Source organism: Cydia splendana, chromosome Z (genome assembly GCF_910591565.1).
Source record: "Cydia splendana chromosome Z, ilCydSple1.2, whole genome shotgun sequence".
In the NCBI taxonomy this organism is placed as follows: Eukaryota; Metazoa; Arthropoda; class Insecta; order Lepidoptera; family Tortricidae; genus Cydia; species Cydia splendana.
Window position 1 is genome coordinate 6,864,115 of NC_085987.1, and position 19,112 is coordinate 6,883,226.

Below are 19,112 nucleotides of genomic sequence, written 5' to 3' on the forward strand. Positions count from 1 at the left end.
TTCGAACTACTATTTAGGGTCAATGTTTAGGGACAAAATTGATTCCTTGGTAACTAGTAGGTACTTACAATATGTTGTTAATGCAGTGTTTTGTTTTAGTGTGCAAATATTCTCGAGCTTTACGCGTTTGATTGAGGTAGCTGTCATATAAGTCAAAAGCATTTCGTAAGCGACAAACTCATAGAATGTCCGTAGATAATTTTTCAGTCCTAGCAGCTATTGGCTCTACGTTTTAATCTGGCCTAGCAAAATTACTTGAAAAAGGAAGTCGTCACAAGCTATGACGACCTTTTTTTCTTCTGGTGACCTCTATATTTATCGAACCTGCCGGCCTATACTCGCACCTCCAAAAAAAGCCAGAGTATCACGAATCGGGTTTTCTCGAAGAAGTTTCACGAAAAATTCAAACTGTGTTCAACACCAGACCGTTTGTTAGTCGTATACCTCGAAATCAAAAAATCCTTGTAGCTTTGCACCTATTCGCGTTTCGCCGCGATAGCGTATTTTGTTGTAGCGTGTAATATCGATGGCATAATTTGTTGCTCGCATATATTTGTAATAGATTTTTACAACAGTAGCAAATTTTGATGTAGCATGTATCATCAATAGCCTATTTAGTCAACCACATATATTTTCAATAGATGTTTACAACAATAGAATTTTTTTATGTAGCATGTATCACTAATAGTCTATTTAGTTAGCCGCAAATATTTTTAGTCGCATTTTACCAGGGTCGCATATTGTTATAGTATATTGTATTAATGGTAAAAAAAATTGGCTATATCACTGGGATATATTAAAAATACGGTCGCTTATTGACCTCATTGTTACAGCATATATTGTCTATTATTTTATTAGTCATATCAGTGATATGCACAACGAGGTTACATATATCACACTCATAACCAGGAGAAAAACTACAAGTGTGAAATGCATTTACAAAACATAACTATAGAGGTATAGTGCTTAAAGAAAATATCGCGATATCTAATATCGCATCTCGAATCAGGCCGCGTAGCCAATAAGATGCCAATCGCTGGGAAACTCCTACCGTAGCTCTTTCCAATGCCCCTAATGTATATTAAGTTAGTAAGCGGCAATTTATGTGCAGACATACGGACAATTCAATAAGCAACGATTACTCACCGATAGTTGCCTAATAAATTAATTCCCTTATTAGAGTAATTCAGAGCCATTTATGAAATGTAATATGCGTCAATAGACTACGGTGAATACTTGCTATTGTACATACAAGGTTAAATGTATTTTCATCTTTGGTTGCAACGGTTAAACTAGAATTGATCACGGTGCTACTGGTTTTTGAGTGGCGTATCTGCTTTGACGTAGTCTGGTGTTGAACACAGTTTGAATTTTTCTTGAAACTTCTTCGAGAAAACCTGATTCGTGATACTCTGGCTTTTGGATACAGATTTTTAAGTTGCTTTGAATGATATTACCGCTTTAACATTCTCTTATGTTTTTGTTTTCTGCAAATTTTACGTTCGCTGGTTCATATGTTGTAAATATCGGGTGAACAAAATGTCAATCAAGATGTCCACCTATACTAAGAATTACTCCGAGACTAAGACAGAAGGTATCGAAATAAATTACCTACACCTTATGCCAAACTCAATCTAAAACTTGTATTATACGGTACAAATATTACGGTCTCGATGCAACAATGTGCGCACGAGCTGAAAACGTGTTATCAATGGAATAAATACTGTCTGTTTAAATGGGGACTGAAAAACCCTCAGGAAAAATCGTCTGATGACACTGTCATTTTCCAGTACATTTGTACTGTGAAACAGGGGCCTGTATAAGATCAACACGAGAAATGGTCAAATTTTCTCCTATCATTTCAAAAATATTTATTTTCCTACCTACAAAACAAGTAACGCGTCTTATATGTAATTAATAATATGTAGGTACACTTTATCCAGAGAATTGTTAGGCGTATCGACCGCTTTCACATTCCTGTCCACACATTATTTGCTAGAACACTTCGAGAAACACATCGACAGGAAAGTAAAACCAGTTAAAACTTTGTAACAAGTGCCCATTTACTATAACTATAACAGATTTTTTTTAATAGCCTATATAGTGTCCCACTGCTGGGCAAAGGCCTCCCCTGACTTTCGCCACTCGTATATTAATTACAGAATTAATTAGTGATTAATAAATATTTGTTTGTTCACAGCTCATCTGCCAGCGAGCTGATCACGCGCCGGGGCGTGTTCTCTCGTAGGCAATATGGGTCGGTGGAACAGGTCAGCAACGTAAGTACCACATCCATACTATTTAATATTGCTAATGCGAAACTCATGCGAAAGTATGTCTGTGTGTGTATTACCTTATTTTCACTGCTGAACTAGTGATCATATTATATACCTATATAAAGTCTAGTTATACTGCCAACAAAAAAAAACACACCACACATATGATACTATCTTCATATTATTTACTTAAGTTACATACCTACTCTTGTAGTTGAACATATGGTTCTTTCACTGCATTTCTGCTTTCCGGTCCCTTGTTTAAGGAAGTCTTAGTAGATTCTTATGATAGGTATTTTATTTACTATTTGGTAGGAGTGAATGACCCCTCACAAATAACCAGAAAGGTCGTCATAATAAATTGTTCGTCTGTATACAAAACATAGGTAGGTACAGTGCCGTCTCTATATTTAAGGCTGATACTGAGTGCCTAGCCAACGTGCCAACAGTTAACGCGTAGCATAGTGAGTGATCTCTATCACTCTTCCCCATTAGTGCGTCAGAGATAAGTTGCGTTTCGTTCGCTACGAAGCGCAAAAGATTGGCACGTTGGTTAGGTACCTTGGTACACTAAAAAGGTCGACGTTCTGTGGTTAGTTCTTACAAACTGTGTCCAGTCGCCAGTGATTCTATAGCAAATTTAGTTATTTCGGTAACGTATGATACTTGCTCTTGACAATGAATTTTGAACCTCAACCTAACGGGATAAGATGTACTAAACATACTTGGCTGATATCTTAAAAACTTTATCTTTAAGCTGCCGCACCGACAAAATTAAATTATTCTGATAGAGCTCCAAGACTTTCATGGAATACCAATAACAAATGAAGGCACTCCTTCTAAAGGTAACTTACTTGACCATTTTTTGCCCATGTAAGTATATTATTTCATTGCATTTTAACATCTATGTTCTTGTAACATTATGACCCTATCAAAAACGTAACAATAAGCCTGCAATAATTATAAAACAAAAAATTGTATTATACTTCTTTGACACCGGTCAATTCGGGCGTAAGTAGTTAGGTACAGCTAACAAAGTCGAATGGTTTTGAGAAAATGCTAGTAGCGTCGGTGCCTTTAGACTTTCCACACTGAAAAAAATATGATCTTTCGAGCACACATTAAAGTGATTTCATTAAGATTAACTGCTATATACAATATAAACAAATGTACGTTCGTACGTACGTAACGTACTGCTTTGTTCGATAGGCTTATATGGAACTGTTTAAAGCACTAAACGTTAATGCAATTTCAATTATTTTTAATGTTTTTTTTTCTCAGTGCAGATTCATTTCCGTGCCCCAGATTTAGCCCTTTAAAAGCTCGGTTAAAGTTCGCCCGTAATACTAATTTATAACAGTAATGTAACTAAGTAAGTACCAGAGACAAGAGTGCAGAAAAGATAAAAGCGATCATCCATAACGACTTTCTACCATAGCCAACTCATTAAACTTTAAGGGGCCGGTATATGACGTTTTCGATTTAGACCTCACTTTGTAACCATAATTTGTTCAATAAATGTTTAATAATTGCATTAAATTACACGTAAATTTGTTCACGAAGAAACCGTGTACCGACTCTTCATGCCATTGTATTTTTAATTTGCTGTTATTCTCTACAAGTCGACACTAAAAGTATCAAAAAATCAAAATATGGAGTTCCGTTTGAGACGGAAGCAAAACAATTTTGTCTTTGACAGTAATTGAATTATTGTATGATTCTGAAAGCTAGATACCCCAGCTACCAATTTATTATCGATTTATATTTTTACTCACAAAGACAACACAGAAATTCAATCTCAAATGTAAACTTTCGAACAATTTCCATACATTGACGACATAACTCAAAATTCTTCTTCAAGTCAGATGCCCGTTGGGGCTACACCGGAGCACACGTGTACTTCTTCAAATGAAAATGACAGCTTGATTTTCTTGCTTTTGACAATTATATTGACATTAAATCATATACGCACACGAGAAAGTATACCAGTAGATAAATTGTATTTCAAAAAATAGGGTACATTAATATCAGCTCGCGTCTCATTTAAATTTGATTTGCTGTTATAATGGTTGAAAACCGCAGTAAACTATCTTAAAACAATACGATTACAGTCGAATTTAAGTATTATGTTCCTTCAAAACTCGCTTAAAATGAAAAAAGTTTAAAGACTCATCTTTACTGATTGGGATCAATTTTTATTATGCTGGTATCATTTTGCGTCAGTTTAAAAACGTATTTGACTTCTGTACGTCAATGAATTTTGATGAAAATTGTAATCTTGTATTATATTATAGAACTTTTATCTTAAAATAATGCCTATTAACAGGAAGAGTTATGTAATTCGTATAAGTAATACCTGAAAGTCTTGTACCTAGATCTGTAATACCATGGATTGCGACGAATAAATGATAATGATTATGCGGTTCGTTCCGTCTATATGTATAATGCGTGTACGTGCTGTTCTCTGAAAATCTTCAAGAAAAAATAACGCCTAGACCAGCACTAAGTACTAGCGAGTTTTTGCGGCTTTGGAGACCGAGATGAAGCTTACAGGCCAATAGCGCTCTAGTTATTGTTATGTATACCTATGTATCGAATGTTTTATAAATTACCTATAAAAAGCAATGTTTTATTTCGATTAGGTCTACATTTTGTGCATATTGAATATCTGAAGTATTTTCGTACTAAACTTGAAACTTTCGTTGAAACTAAATAAAATAATTATTCCAAATGTACAGTCGCCTGCAATTTATGTTACACAACGAAGGCCGCAAAAATATCTGACACGATCTTATTTGTAGAACCATAAGACCATGTCACATATTTTTGCGGCCTTCGAAGTGTAGGTACCGTCATTACCACCAACTTTGCCCGCTTATTTTTTAAAACGAATTTCTCAAAAAACATCACATCATATGACTTTTTTTGCTCAGCACGTCCATTGTGATCAAACGCATCAGTTTATTTGAAAAAAAATATATTTTTCATCGTGTTTTTACTCATTTTTTTGCGTTTTAGAGGGCGGGCAAAGATATCCGGGGTTTTCGCCAACATTGCCCACGTCAATTTGGTATTCAAATACAGCTCGTATGATGATGATGTCTAAGGATCACTTAAAGGTTTTGGGCAATCCTACCATTCCCTGTTAATAACTTAGCGATAAGTGTAAAAACTTTAAAATAAATTTGCTGGGCAATGTTGCCTACCCGTTTTTGCCCATTTCCAAATAAGGCTCGCCTAAGCATTTTACAAAGGCTAGGATTGTCACTTTTGAGAAAATCTGTTACAATAGTTTAATGGCCAAAAATATGATTTTTGTTGTGTTTTTCATTCGTTAACGGGATAAAACATCTAAATAATGGATAATAAGACAAATTAAATACAGTATATATTTATAAATTTATTTTAGTGTACAAACATAACCTTCTTTTACTTGCGAAGTTGGGTAAATTAGATGAAAGTGACAACCCTAATCCGTTTTTGGTGGTGTGCAATGTTGGTATAGATGCCAAATTACCGGATTACTTTGCCCACCGCTAAAACTTTTGTGTATTTAGGCCTTTTTAGTTTAAATCTCAATAGACATAATCTATGCTTCATGTGTTATAACTCAAACCCGGAAATATTTGTCAAAGGGTTCTCAATTTTTTCTACTTGCATTCATTATTTAAGTTTAAGTTATGCACAAGTTTGGTATATAGTTTTGTCAGAAATATAACCTATTTTCTACTAAAAATAGCAGGGTGGCCTTAACTATTAATATTTTTCTACATTAACGAATTTGTTTAAAATTTTCGTTTTGGGCAAAGTTTCCCTGGAGGCAAAGTTGGCGCTAATGACGTAACATATTATTGCAAGTGACTGTACATAAATGTTTCGGTGGTTTTGAGATAATTTTTCAGGTTAGTTTACTAACAATCAAGTTATGCAGATACCGATTTCGTGAACGTATAAGTAGTAATAAGGTACCGCTATTGTTTAGCGATACCGATTATTTTTGAAGGCAAAACTATACCGTTGAAATATAAAGATATTAAAATTACAGCAGGGACAACCATTTTTTATAGGTGTACCTAAACCATCATTGGCCGAGCGTTAGCAAAGGTCTCCGTTTCAGCTTGGGCAAAAATGCTTTTGTATGTTCTCCTTTGCAGATCACATTTCTCAACTGATTCTCGTGAAAATTTGTAAGCAGGTTCGATAGAACTATTCTGTTTCGCTTTATCCGCCAAAATGGAATTGCCACCCTGCTGAAACTTTATTTATTTAAATTCCTATTGAATGGATTTTGCACCTTATGAAAAACCGTATAGAGTAGTAAATAACATTTTACATCTGACTTAATGACATCTTGTTTTATTCGCTTTAATTGTACAAAACGCGTATCTCGACAATGCAATATTAGGTAGTAAAACAGTCAACAATCAAATTAATTAAATAGGTAAGTACGTCACGTGTGACATGAACAGACAAGGAAAGAAAGATTAAATGCATTGTTTCTCTTTCATCTTTCAATGGAACGCTTTTACCCTCAAAGGAGGCTAGTGGTCAATACTAAACTAAAAGTCCAATCTTAAAAAAAACATGATGGGTCACTGACCTGTCCCAGTAAAGTGAGGTAGTGTGCGTGAAGTGCGCTTGTGTGTGAAATGGGGTAAATTGACAGAATCTGAAATTTTACCCACCGCTACCGTCGCCTTAATAAATTTGCATAAACGTCGGATGAGTAGCCGAAGTCGCCGTGCTACCTTTTTATAAAATTCTGAAAATTTTCTAACAATCTAAAGCTGAACTTACTAAGAATAGTAGTATACTTAGTAGCGTTAGAACTTAGAAGACTGGAGAATTCTAAAATGCATCTGGGATGTCGATTAAGGGAAATAGAGTTGCAGATTTTATTCTTCTACTTATATTCATACATACTCTTATGTTGTAACACGGGCGTGAAATTACTGCTGGCGTTACGACTGAAGATGGCATATAAATACAAATGCAATTTTGCATTGTTAATTACTGATTTAACAATGCAATAAACGCACTGGCTTTTATTCTTAAACATTCATGTTCATTTACTAGCGTTTTAAACACAGCGCAATATAATTTATAAATTATATTATAAAATGTATAAATTATATTTGAGTCGCTTAACTTAAATCGAGCTGTCAGATTATGCGATTTGAAAATTAGATATTTGCTGAGAGGGTCGAGCTGTTTTACCCGATTTTGAAGCTAGATAAGCGACACCATTGTTAAATTGACTTATTTTTCAAAAGTGTTTCATAAAGAGACACGTCAAGATCACTTAGTCTTTTTTCTTATGCTAAAAAAACGAGGTATAACTAATAAGAATAAACAACTGACATTATGTGCGTTGATAATAATGATAATTTTATGACTGCTTAATTTTAGAAAATTAGGGATAAGCGCTTATTCATCGCTTTTCGCTTGTACGTCATATAACCTTTGACTCCAATTAGGCATCGAATTCGAATTTGTGGTTAAAGTTACGACGAGACCACCCACCCTGTACCTAAACGTCCCACGACTGGGTACACGACACGATCCTCATTCTACATTCATCTCATTGTACAAGAGGGACTGTGTTTATCTAAAGGGGCCCACTGATTAACAGTCCGGACGGTATCGGCCTGTCAGTTGTTCGGAACTGTCAAAATTTTGTTCTAACTGACAGGCCGATACCGTCCGGCGGACTGTTAATCAGTGGGCCCCTTAAGGTATACAGCGTGTTCAATCGGAACAAGGTAGTGAGGGTAAACCTCAAATTCAAAGAGATCCTTACTATAAAATTCCTCGCAGGCAAAGTCGCGGGCAGAGGCTAGTAACTAAATGTGTACTTAGAAACATCGAAGGCTATTTTAATATGGGTGTGTATTTCGTCGCCTAGTACCAATAGTACAAGCTTTGCTTAGTTTGAGACTAGGTCGATTTGTGTAAGACTGTCCCCAAATGTTTATTTATTTATATAGGTACTTAATTACTATAGATCGTGTCATTCACGAAGACGCATGCCTTGACTCGTATTGTCATGTTATTAAAGGTTAGATTTGACGAATCTGCGCGTCATCGTGAATGACACGAACTATATTAATTCCACTCACCAGGCGCAATCAGCAATAACGACTTCAAGTTTCATTGAAATTAAAAAAAAAAAGGTTAAGAATGAATAATTTGAAGACCGAAATTTTATACTTATTAATTATCATTGGCGTAAATGGCGTAAACGCCTTCTTCGACTACGTTTCCCTCAAGACGATGTAATTAAAAAACATATTAAGCAAAGTAAAAACCTTATTTTTTTCCCAAAGCACGTTTTTGGGCGTATAATCCCCCCATTATTACCTGTTTTCCTTTATTATACTGAATTACGACACACAGTTCCCCTAATACTCCAAAATGAAGCCGAGGTAAGCGAGACTTATCGTTATCGACCACGTACTTTCATATTCTATTATGTCTTTGATGTGTCTTTGTTAAAGAATTGGTCAATTTAGGGCATTTTATTTTTAGGGGTAGGTTAGTAATTAAGGTTTTCTCAAGGGACTACAGTGGGTATATGAATCTTCATGTTTGTAAAAAGGTGATACTTCTGGAGATCAGATGCAGGCTACGGTAACCGCTGGCCATTTTCCACTGACCATACTTTGAGCCAGAATAAGTAAGAGCATTTCATAGAGAATAGCCACGCATCAGTTCGCCCCGAATATGATTCAAAGCATCACTCCTCCGCAGCAGATTGACTATACTTACATTACTTACTGCAATGGCGCACCGACCCCAAGTGGATCTTGGCCTCACACTAAGGAACGCCATGCTTCTCTGTCTAGCGCCGTTTCTGTCCAATCGACGGCACCGAGCTCTGAAAGATCTGAACGAGATTGACTATAGTTTGATAAAAAATTCAAAATGCCCGTGTATTGTGCCATAGTACGGGTGCTTATAAATTTCTATAAATAACGACTTTTTCTTCAATCCCGTTGCCATAGTTATGCCAAAATATTTTCAACTGACTTCCCTAAAGGGGCCCACTGATTAACAGTCCGCCAGACGTATCGGCCTGTCAGTTAGAACAAAATTTTGACTGTTCCGAACAACTGACAGGCCGATACCGTCCAGCGGACTGTTAACCAGTGGGCCCCTTAACGAATACGTACATTTGCCTAAACCAGACATGTTGTGCCCACATAGTTAGGCGGTAACACGATTTCCTTACTATGACGTGTCCGCGCCGTGCTTTGAGCTAAGAGTCCGACCTATAAGTGCTGCGTCCGCCATTCGATTGACCCCCTTAGCCGTTTACGACAGGAGACCGCGTCCTGACCTACATTTGTTACGTCACTACTACGAACCGTGAAATCTTGTTACTGCAATCTTGTCCTGCAGAGATCAATACATATTATAGATTGATAGCATATGCACGCTGCTCTGCTGGCCAGCGATATATTGTCACTAATTAATCCGCGACACTCACGGAATTAAAACACCCCCCGCATCTTTTTCGCAGTTCGTGTTCAAAAATTATTTGAATGTGAAATCATAAATCACCATGTAAATATTTATAACAGTTTTCTACGGCACTTTTGATTAAAAGTCTGTATTATTTTCGAGGTCCCAGGTCCCAGGTAGTAGGCCAGTCAAATTAGATCCAAAAAAGCGTTTTGAGGAATTAATTCCCAGCAAGCTGGAAACCATTTTATTTTAATACCTTCATTTGGTCCTAAATACGTATAATCCGAGTTTGTTCCATCCCAGGAGGTGTGGTAAATTTTGGGAGCCTTGTGAGATACATTTTACCTTGGATTGACAAAACCACTCGATGTAGAAGGAACCCACCATCAATTACCATGTCACTACCAGCAAGGTTGTTGTGGATCAGAGTCTGGTGAAAAAAAAAATCGGATTATACCAAAAAAAAGAAATTCAAAGTGGCGGCCATTTTTTTACAATCTTTGACTACGAATTCATATTATGGTACCTTTCGGATCCTCAGATGTCCATTTTTATCATGATTAGAGCAAATATTCCATCGGACGTACCGTTTTAGAGCTACAAGCGTTAAACTGAAAAAGAGCAAACATTTTTCCACAACTCCTGGAATGGAGCAAACTCGGATTACACTAATTTATTACCAAATTAAGGTAAGTATTAAGATGATTTCCAGCTTGTTCCAATTCTGTTGGGAATTAATTCCTGTAAAAAATCTAATTTGGCCTATACGAGTAGCTATTCTGGGCACTCTCGGGCTCACGGAAATGCAATAAAGCGCGGGGCCAATTTTGAGGTCAGTTCACTCACAAGCGATCCCAACAATGTATTCCTTGTTAAGATAGTATCTACAGTTAAAAGCTGAAGTAGCTAAGCGGGCAAGGTATTCAAAGTCATCTGAGCACAATTCTACTGTCAAGTAATATGATTTAGAAATTGCTTGTTATCGATATCGACAACTTTTTGTCGATATCGATAACAAGCGATATTGACTTTGAGTCGCTATTTAATTCATCACTAGCACCGGTACGTTTTTGCCCCCGAAAAACCGAGCTATGGTTCACAAGCAATTCACAAGTCTCGGGTGTTGCATAAAATATTAACAAGCTCGTAAACTGTTCGGGACAAATTGGCCACAATATGATATTTAGTAGACTATACTTACCTAAATAAATTCATCAATTAGTAGTATAAAAAAATTAGGTATGCAAAGCTATTCTAGACAGAGTAGGTACGTCTAGGTCTAGGATTATCCTCAAACTTATAAAATCACGCTGTTTGAAAGATTTATTGTACAAAATATACCTATTTTTATGTAAAGATATAAAATAACTCGTTGAATATGGATTTACTGCTTATCTAAAATATATTCCCTAGTACCAATAAATCACTCTTCAGAGCGTAGTATTTTTGTAGGGACGAAACAGGGCAATATTTTTATCCCGACCCTACTGAATTTGTATTAGGGTAGGTACTTTGCTCACCTTTAAATCAAATGAAATTTATATTTGTACTCTTTCCGATAATGCAGCAAAACGTAATTTCACAGTATCAGTTCGCAAAATGATGTTAGTGATATTATCGCAGCGGAACGTTTTACAATTTTTTGATTTCGGAGTTACTTATGCAAAGTAAATATTTTTTACATAAACACGCGAGGACAGTATTTATGCATAGTTAAATTTAGTCAGTAACCTTATCTGTTTTTTGTTCTTAAAAAGTAAAATATAAGTAGATACCTGTTTTATTGCAGACGATAATACCTTCTAAAGCCATAACAAGCTAAGCTTCTTAGTAAAGGTTATTATAAGTCTAGAAAGAAGGAAGATTGATTTATAATTATACTTAACAAGATGAAAACAAGCCAATTAAGAGCTCCAGGAGCTTATTTATTATGACTTAACAGTTTCTTTGCTCAAGTCGGAGTATCTCATTCTCGATACTTCTCGATACGGATCCTTCCTTGAAAATAGACTATCTACTTGACACGGATCACCTTGATATTATTGTTTTTTCGTTCCATAATTGTTTTTTTATTGTTTTTATGTCGCTACGAAAGTACCTAGGTATAATAGGTCTAATGTCACTCAAAGTATGAGATGTAGCTCTTTTTAACCCCCGACGCAAAAAGAGGGCATGTCTGAAACCAATATATGTCTGTCGGTCTATCTGTGACATCATAGCTCTCTAACGGATGGACCGATTTCTATGCAGTTTATTTACGTGAAAGCTAGTTTCCTTGTGGTGGTTCGTTTGATAGAAATGATGTAAAGTATTTTTTTTGCATTTGGCGTAGGGCGTAGTGGGTTTTACATTTTTTAAATTAAATAGTTATATTAAAATTACTTATTGTGTGTTGTTGATTTTGTTATTTCAGTAACATTTTGGTCAAACTTTGTTTGAAACTCCGATGAAAGTAAGAAAAACTTACTATTTAAGTTTTTCTTCTTTTTTAAATCCATTCGACCTATGACGATCAACCTCGCCCGCTTGGGGATCCGGTGAAAAGTTGAAATATGATGTGGATTTGTAGTTACGGCTGAATTGCACCTTGAGCTTTTATTAGACCTTCACATGTAATCACGAACACAAGGTCCGCTATTATTAATATACTTTGGGGTTTTTTTTATCATTAAACATCAATATATACCGGGTGTGGCCTGTAATATGAGCAAAAAATTTAACTGCAGGCTGTACTCCTCATACTGACCAACATTTGTTCAGCGACTTTTAAAAATAACTTGTGGTTTGATTTTTAATACACTTTAAAGTTTATTCTAAGACGCAATGTATTGCGAATTTTGTTATGTTTAAGGCGTGATAAGCAACGTCAATCACAATGATATGGCGTGGCGATGGCGTCCATTGAAGATAATATTTATTTTGTATGAAAAATAGGGAGTCTAATTATTTCATAATTTTTAAAAGTTGTTGAACAAAAGTGTCACCGTTTGAGGAATACAATTTATGTTTTAATTATATGCTCGTGTTACAGGCCACACCCGTATACCTATTTTATTTTTTAACCCCGTTTACATTAGTTACATTTAGCACGTCATACATTACCACAAGATTTTAAAATTACCTAGGTACCTATTAAGTAGGTAATAATATGCCAGAGATTTCTTTTTCCAATAAACTCTTAATTATTATTTTAAATAAATTATATTACTCTGATCAACAAGTTACGTAGATAACTTATATAACTTGTTGAACAGAGATTAATTAGGATTAGGTAATAGGTTGTATAAATAAATTATGATAATTTCCTTTAATCCTAAAATCTTTTCTCTATTCCTGGTATTGTAAAATGAATATCTTACTTTTGTTTAAATTAGATAAATGCACTAATTGACATTGTGATAATAAAACATTTTGCGACGAGGGGGGCAAGTGAAATATAGGGTGTTAATTCACGACAGCCGCAGGCTGGATTAGTGGTAGGTACATTAACGTACGAGAAAAATGGTACCTATTTATATATTTTTTCATCAGTCACATTTACGGTCCAACACCAACAACTCCGATCCATACATGATCCGGTTTTACACATTTTACCCTTGAATCCAATGGGCATCCGGGCGTCGCAAAATTTCATCCATTCTGTGCTAATCCGGTTCCGGTGTATTACGTCTGATGAATTTACCACCTTTAGGTTTCCGTAGTCAACTAGGAGCCGATTATTCCCGGCCTAAAAGAAAAAAATGTGCCTTATGACTCTATTAGACTGCAGTAGGCTTAGTAGGTATCTACGCGTGTGCCGCAACAGGCCTAGTCACGTAGCGTGTGTCACATTCTAGCGCTACCCATCCCTTTCTAATTAATTCAGTTAGAAAAAGTCAGGTGTATCTCTCGGTCGATATACTTATTGTCGCGTCCTATGTTTGCTAACGGTATCGTTTACCTACAGGGTTTCCTCATAACATTACATATAATGTTTTTTGTGGGTAGAACGCCTTTTAATCTTATGTTTATTTGTCACATTTTATCATGTTATACCGAAATAAATACCTACCTAATTAAAACTAGATTCGTATGTCCATAAATTGGCAACTTCGTATCGTAAGCACAGCATTGTTTTTGAATAATCGTATTACTGTACGGTTACCATCAGTTTGTCACTGACATAAACGCCGTCGAGAACGTAATTTACTTTCTATACATCCCGCTCGCACTCGCATATTAGTGCAAACGGGACGTACCGTAAAACACCCTATTTTCGCCTACTTCTTGACATATTTTTGAAGTTTCCTCTTAGGGTACATGTTTATTGTGTGATCACTAGTATCTAAATGGTATATATAATGATAACACCTAAATTTAATTTAAAAATAACCCAATTTTATGTACGTTTATACCTAAAAAAGGAGCTCAAAGACAATAGGCGAAGTTTCTTCTTTTTGCCTAATTTCGCCTACCCTATCAAACATGACTGAACATAGGCACACTCCATAAAAATTAAGTTCTACCCTCTGTATGATTCACGTAATTTATATTGAATCGTACGCCGGTGTTATTAAGGTCCTATTACGCACATATTTTCATCATAGGCGAAAATAGGAAGACATCCAGCGTGTTTTCATACATATCACTACGATCGTTCAGGGTTGTCAAAAATCATGTTTATAACCAACTGTCGCAATTAAAGAGGATTTTTGGTTTTCATGTCGTAAATCATATAGGTATGAGAAAAAAAAAACATTTCAAAATCAACCACAAAATGTATTTAAAAAGTAATACATATTAATTAAGTACTTAACAAAAATCCCGCTTACGTTGGGTTATCTTGTAAAATACCACGACATAAGAAAATAACTTTAAATAATCCATTTACAAACGCATGGTCTAGGACTCTAGGTACTAAAAAAATTATGTCAACAAAAACACCACATGACTTAGTTAAAATTTCAAAATGACCTGAACACAATAAACACGTGAATCGGCCATTCTGAAATTACTGAGTCATGTGGTGTTTTTGTTGAATATAATTTTTTTGGACAAGTGTTTGTAAATGGATTATAGACTATATATGTATCAAAGAAGAAGACGACGAGATTACCTAGTTATATAATTAGATACTTCAAAATAAAAAAAAACGATTAATATAGTACGAGATCATTAGGATGTAGTTATTAAATCATATATTATTTATTTAGTAACTAAACTATTTCCGGAAGTTTATGGTATCACATCGTTCAAGCTGCTTTTGGCGATACTTAAAAGGTATCCACTTACTCGTAACTGTACCTACATATAATCAATAAGTAGATAATACAATTTTACTGTATTACCTATAGTCGTATCATCGAGAGCGTGGAATTGCATATGTAGTAGTATTGTTTGTTTACAGGCATTCTATATTTGAATTTTCTATTTTCTTGTACTATCAGCATACAACCACTACAAATGCAATTCCATCTTCTCGATAATTCAACTATACCAACACATCATCGTCTATATAATCATCTTTTCGTCACTAATTTCAATCTTGCAGTTTTTGTAACTTTACGTTTATTATTATTACTACTATAATAAATTGTACCAGTTGTATATATTAGAAACAAAAAATAAAAGAAAAAACTATTCTTTGTGCCAACAAAAATTGGCGGTCCATTATTACCTATTAAACTAAATGTGGATTTCGATCAGAGAAAGAAAGCCACAAATCGTTTTTAACCTATAACACATTATAGTTTGTAAAGTCAAAGGAAAAATGCAGTTTGCCCCTTCGATCTTCCTTTGGCACAGGCAACAAAGCCACAATATCTTCCTTAAGAACAAAAGCTATGTCATCTACTCGAGGCCAAACGAATAACTTTTTGGCGTTTCTAAGGAATTTAACGTTACAATTTGTTCCTTCCATATCTATTATTAATCCAGCATAATATTTGCAAGTTTTTTTAATGGTAAACTTAACTAGAACATAACTCCCCACCTCTATTGGTTTTGTTCCATTGTCAAAAACGTCGGTTACGGATTCTGCGCTAGTATTTAATTCATCAAGATCCTCTTCGTCATTCACTGAATCCAATAGATTACTCTTATATTGATCCCATGATTCTGGTTCAGTTTCTGATTCTGATGAATATTCTAAATCCTTAATTAAACCGTCTGAATCAGAGTCTTCACGAACAAAGTGGCGTAAATTCTTTTCTTTTTTTATAGTTCGGTGATATGACATGGAAGCTTCATTAATTACACTATTATTACTGCCACCTGCTTCAATATCTGAAAAATGAGTATGATTTTCAGTCACTTTTTGTGTGCGTAGGGTGGAAGTTAAAGTAACTTTAGTTCCTTTATCTGTTATTTTATGAAAATCATCTTTGGACCATTTCTCGGCATCTGACAAATATTTATCTTTCAAAATGGTTACTTTTGTAGATTTCATTGGAATTTTATTTGTGTTTGTAACTGTTTGAAGGGGCAGGTCAATATTGTTAATTTTATCGATGCACAACTTAAAAAGTGTATCCACAAGTTTACGGCAGTTATCTGCGGCGGGTAAACAGTTATTACTATTTTGAGGTTTTGTAGAAGATTTGTGTTTATTACTTGTGGTTTTTTTAGGTACATTTTTCTGTTTAGAGCATTTATCGTTTAATTTATTTTTTGTCCTTGGTGGAACACTTGATTCAGCAGTAAAGTCACTACTTGATACGGACTTTCCAGGAGCAACATTTAATTTTTTATTGCGAATTTTTTTCATTGGATCTGCAGCTCTATGCTGTTTTAAGAATTCCAGAAGTGCTGTGTCTATACTTTGATTAAGTGATATGTTAGCATTGGGCAGTTTTTTAATTACTTGTTGTGGGTTTAATGGATATATACCGGTACTTTTGAACGCACTGTAAATGTTGTCTGTTTTGTTACTCAATTCCGACATCAGAAGTTTAAGTAATTCGGGGAAATGTGATTTGTTTATTGTGGCCTCTCTTGGATTTTTTACCTTATAGTTAAATAAAATCTTTCTCCAAAGCTTTTTCATGGGACCAAAATAGCAGACATCTAGTGGTTGCGTCAAATGTGAAGAATTGGGCGGCAGTAAGACGAACCTGATTTCATTTGCTTCACAGAGAGACACAATCCGGTGATTTATATGTGACGCCAAATTGTCACCGATAAGTACTTTTGGACCAGACTTGCGTTTAGCCCATGGCAATATGATAGTTTCGAACCAGTCCTCGAAAATAACGTTGTCAAACCAGCCCGACTTGGAGCGGTTGAACCTCGCGTGTGTAGGACCATTTATTGTCCATTGCTGATGCAGATGCTTAGATCTATACACTACATATGGTGGCAGGCACTCTCCACCAGCTGATATCGCAAACATAATTGAAATAGCTCCTTTAGAACTATTTAACACTCGTTCAGGATACTTAACCCCCCTTCGAAATAGACACTTTTGTACGCCGGGGTCATCGGATAAATTGGTTTCATCATAATTTATTATGTTTTCTCTTGGAACACCATTGATAGACTCTTCTAAATTTTGAAAATAAGTAATCATGTCATCGGGGCTTTTTTCTGCTTTTGTTTTAGAAATATTTTGCGTTGTTCGGAGTGTCAGCTTATTTTTGTTTCGTTTCATAAAATTATTGACCCATTTATCGCCCGGCATTTTGTTATTGAATAGGCTTTGTCTATTATTTGCTTCCAAATAGCTAAATACCATAATCCTTACATCTAAAAGGGTGAGGGGATCCATAGTTAGCTGCAGCTATTAAAACTCGAACAATATCTTCTTCTTCATCAAGTGTTAAGCGTGTTGGGCAACCAGGACCATTGGGATGTTTACAATGAAGTTTGTCCAATAATGTTCTTCGCGGTATACCAAACATTTTTTGGGCATCGTAAGATGAAATTTTTTTTGATTTCATCAAATCAACCGCAATTTTTATCATTTCCGGGTCATGCTTTGGGGTGTAATTTCTTTTTGTTTTAGATTTAGGTTGAGGTTTCCCCATGATCTGCAAATATTGAAAATACAAACATTATATAAAGAGTAACAATAGCAGATTGTATCACAAGGAAGGAAACTGACATATTTACGGCAAGGGCGTACATTGAATTCTAAGCGAAACAAAGGCTTTTAAAATAGAGTTCTAATCGTAAGGGATTCATGAGTTAATGTCCGAGATGCATATAAAATTGCTACCGTGTGATAGGTACTTATGTTTTTCATAATATCTATGACTAAAATGAAAAACTTACTCCCATCTGTAACCCCTCACCAGCAATCCCTAAACTCCGCTCCACCAACCTAGTAACCGATCAACTCCAAACCACTACCCCCACAACCTCACAACCACAAACCAACACTTTTGTAATTTAAATTTTTCATAATTACTACCCAATATAACGGATAGGGATAGTGGAGAGAAACAACAAAACTTAAGTACGTAACACATTTTGAAATACAAAAAAAAATGCAACGAGTAGGTACCTACTTTTTCATTAAAGTGACAACCCTAGGGGTAGGCGAAATTTGGAAGGAAGAAGGCGTTTTGACCTCCCAGGTGACATATTACAAGATAACTTTTTAATTACGAGGGATACGTGAAAACTAATTATTTCATGTGAAAGATCATTAAATTTCGATTATAGATTGCAGTATTTTGTTGACTCACCTGTTAAACATGTGCCGCTGGAGATAGAAGTATTCACGAGCAAAAAAATCTTTGTCACACCTTACACTCTTCAAGACACTCTAAAAGTGAACAAGCTGAAGGTAGACACAAAAAAGTAACAGCAGTGTTGCCACAAATAAATTTCCCAATAGATATGGTAGTTAAATATGTCACGTTTGATACCAATTTTAGTAGAAAATTGAATATTTTTAATTTAGGCGATGTTTGGCTTGACAGGCGACATTAGGGTATTTTACGGTATAGAAAGTAAATTACGTTCTCGACGGCGTTTGTGTCAGTGAGAAACTGATGGTAACCGTACTGTTACAGGTTCCAATACTCGGGAAAATTGCTGTATTTAGTTGCGCGCATTTCCTCAAACGTGTTGCTCTTGGCAGATTCATCTTCATTGTTGAATAGGGTTACTTTAGATTCGTGGGATAATTTATCAACGTTTTCAAACTGCGAACTCGCATAAGACGTTGGTATTTGAATGCCAGCAACTTACGAATTTAGTGACGTAGGCAACCTTAACAAAAAATACGAATCGATAATCTGATCTCTTATTAATGATCAATGTCACACTAACTCTTACGCCATACTTGTAATCGTTAAATTGACCGAGAGCGTTAGCGAAGGTCTCCGTTTCAGCTTGGAAAAAAATGCTTTTAGTATGTTCTCCTCTACAGGTATTCTCAACCGT

General features: G+C 35.3%; 1 protein-coding gene across 3 annotated transcripts in view; it reads left to right on the top strand.

Annotated features, from left to right (window-relative positions):
• LOC134804272 (GTPase-activating Rap/Ran-GAP domain-like protein 3) overlaps window positions 1-19,112 on the top strand; it is a 155,423-nt gene that overhangs the window by 78,956 nt on the left and 57,355 nt on the right. For all 3 annotated transcript variants that reach the window (XM_063777258.1, XM_063777259.1, XM_063777260.1), the window contains one exon: window positions 2,201-2,279. In XM_063777258.1, coding sequence (XP_063633328.1) covers window positions 2,201-2,279 — 79 coding nt within the window. The remainder of the gene's footprint in view (window positions 1-2,200; window positions 2,280-19,112) is intronic.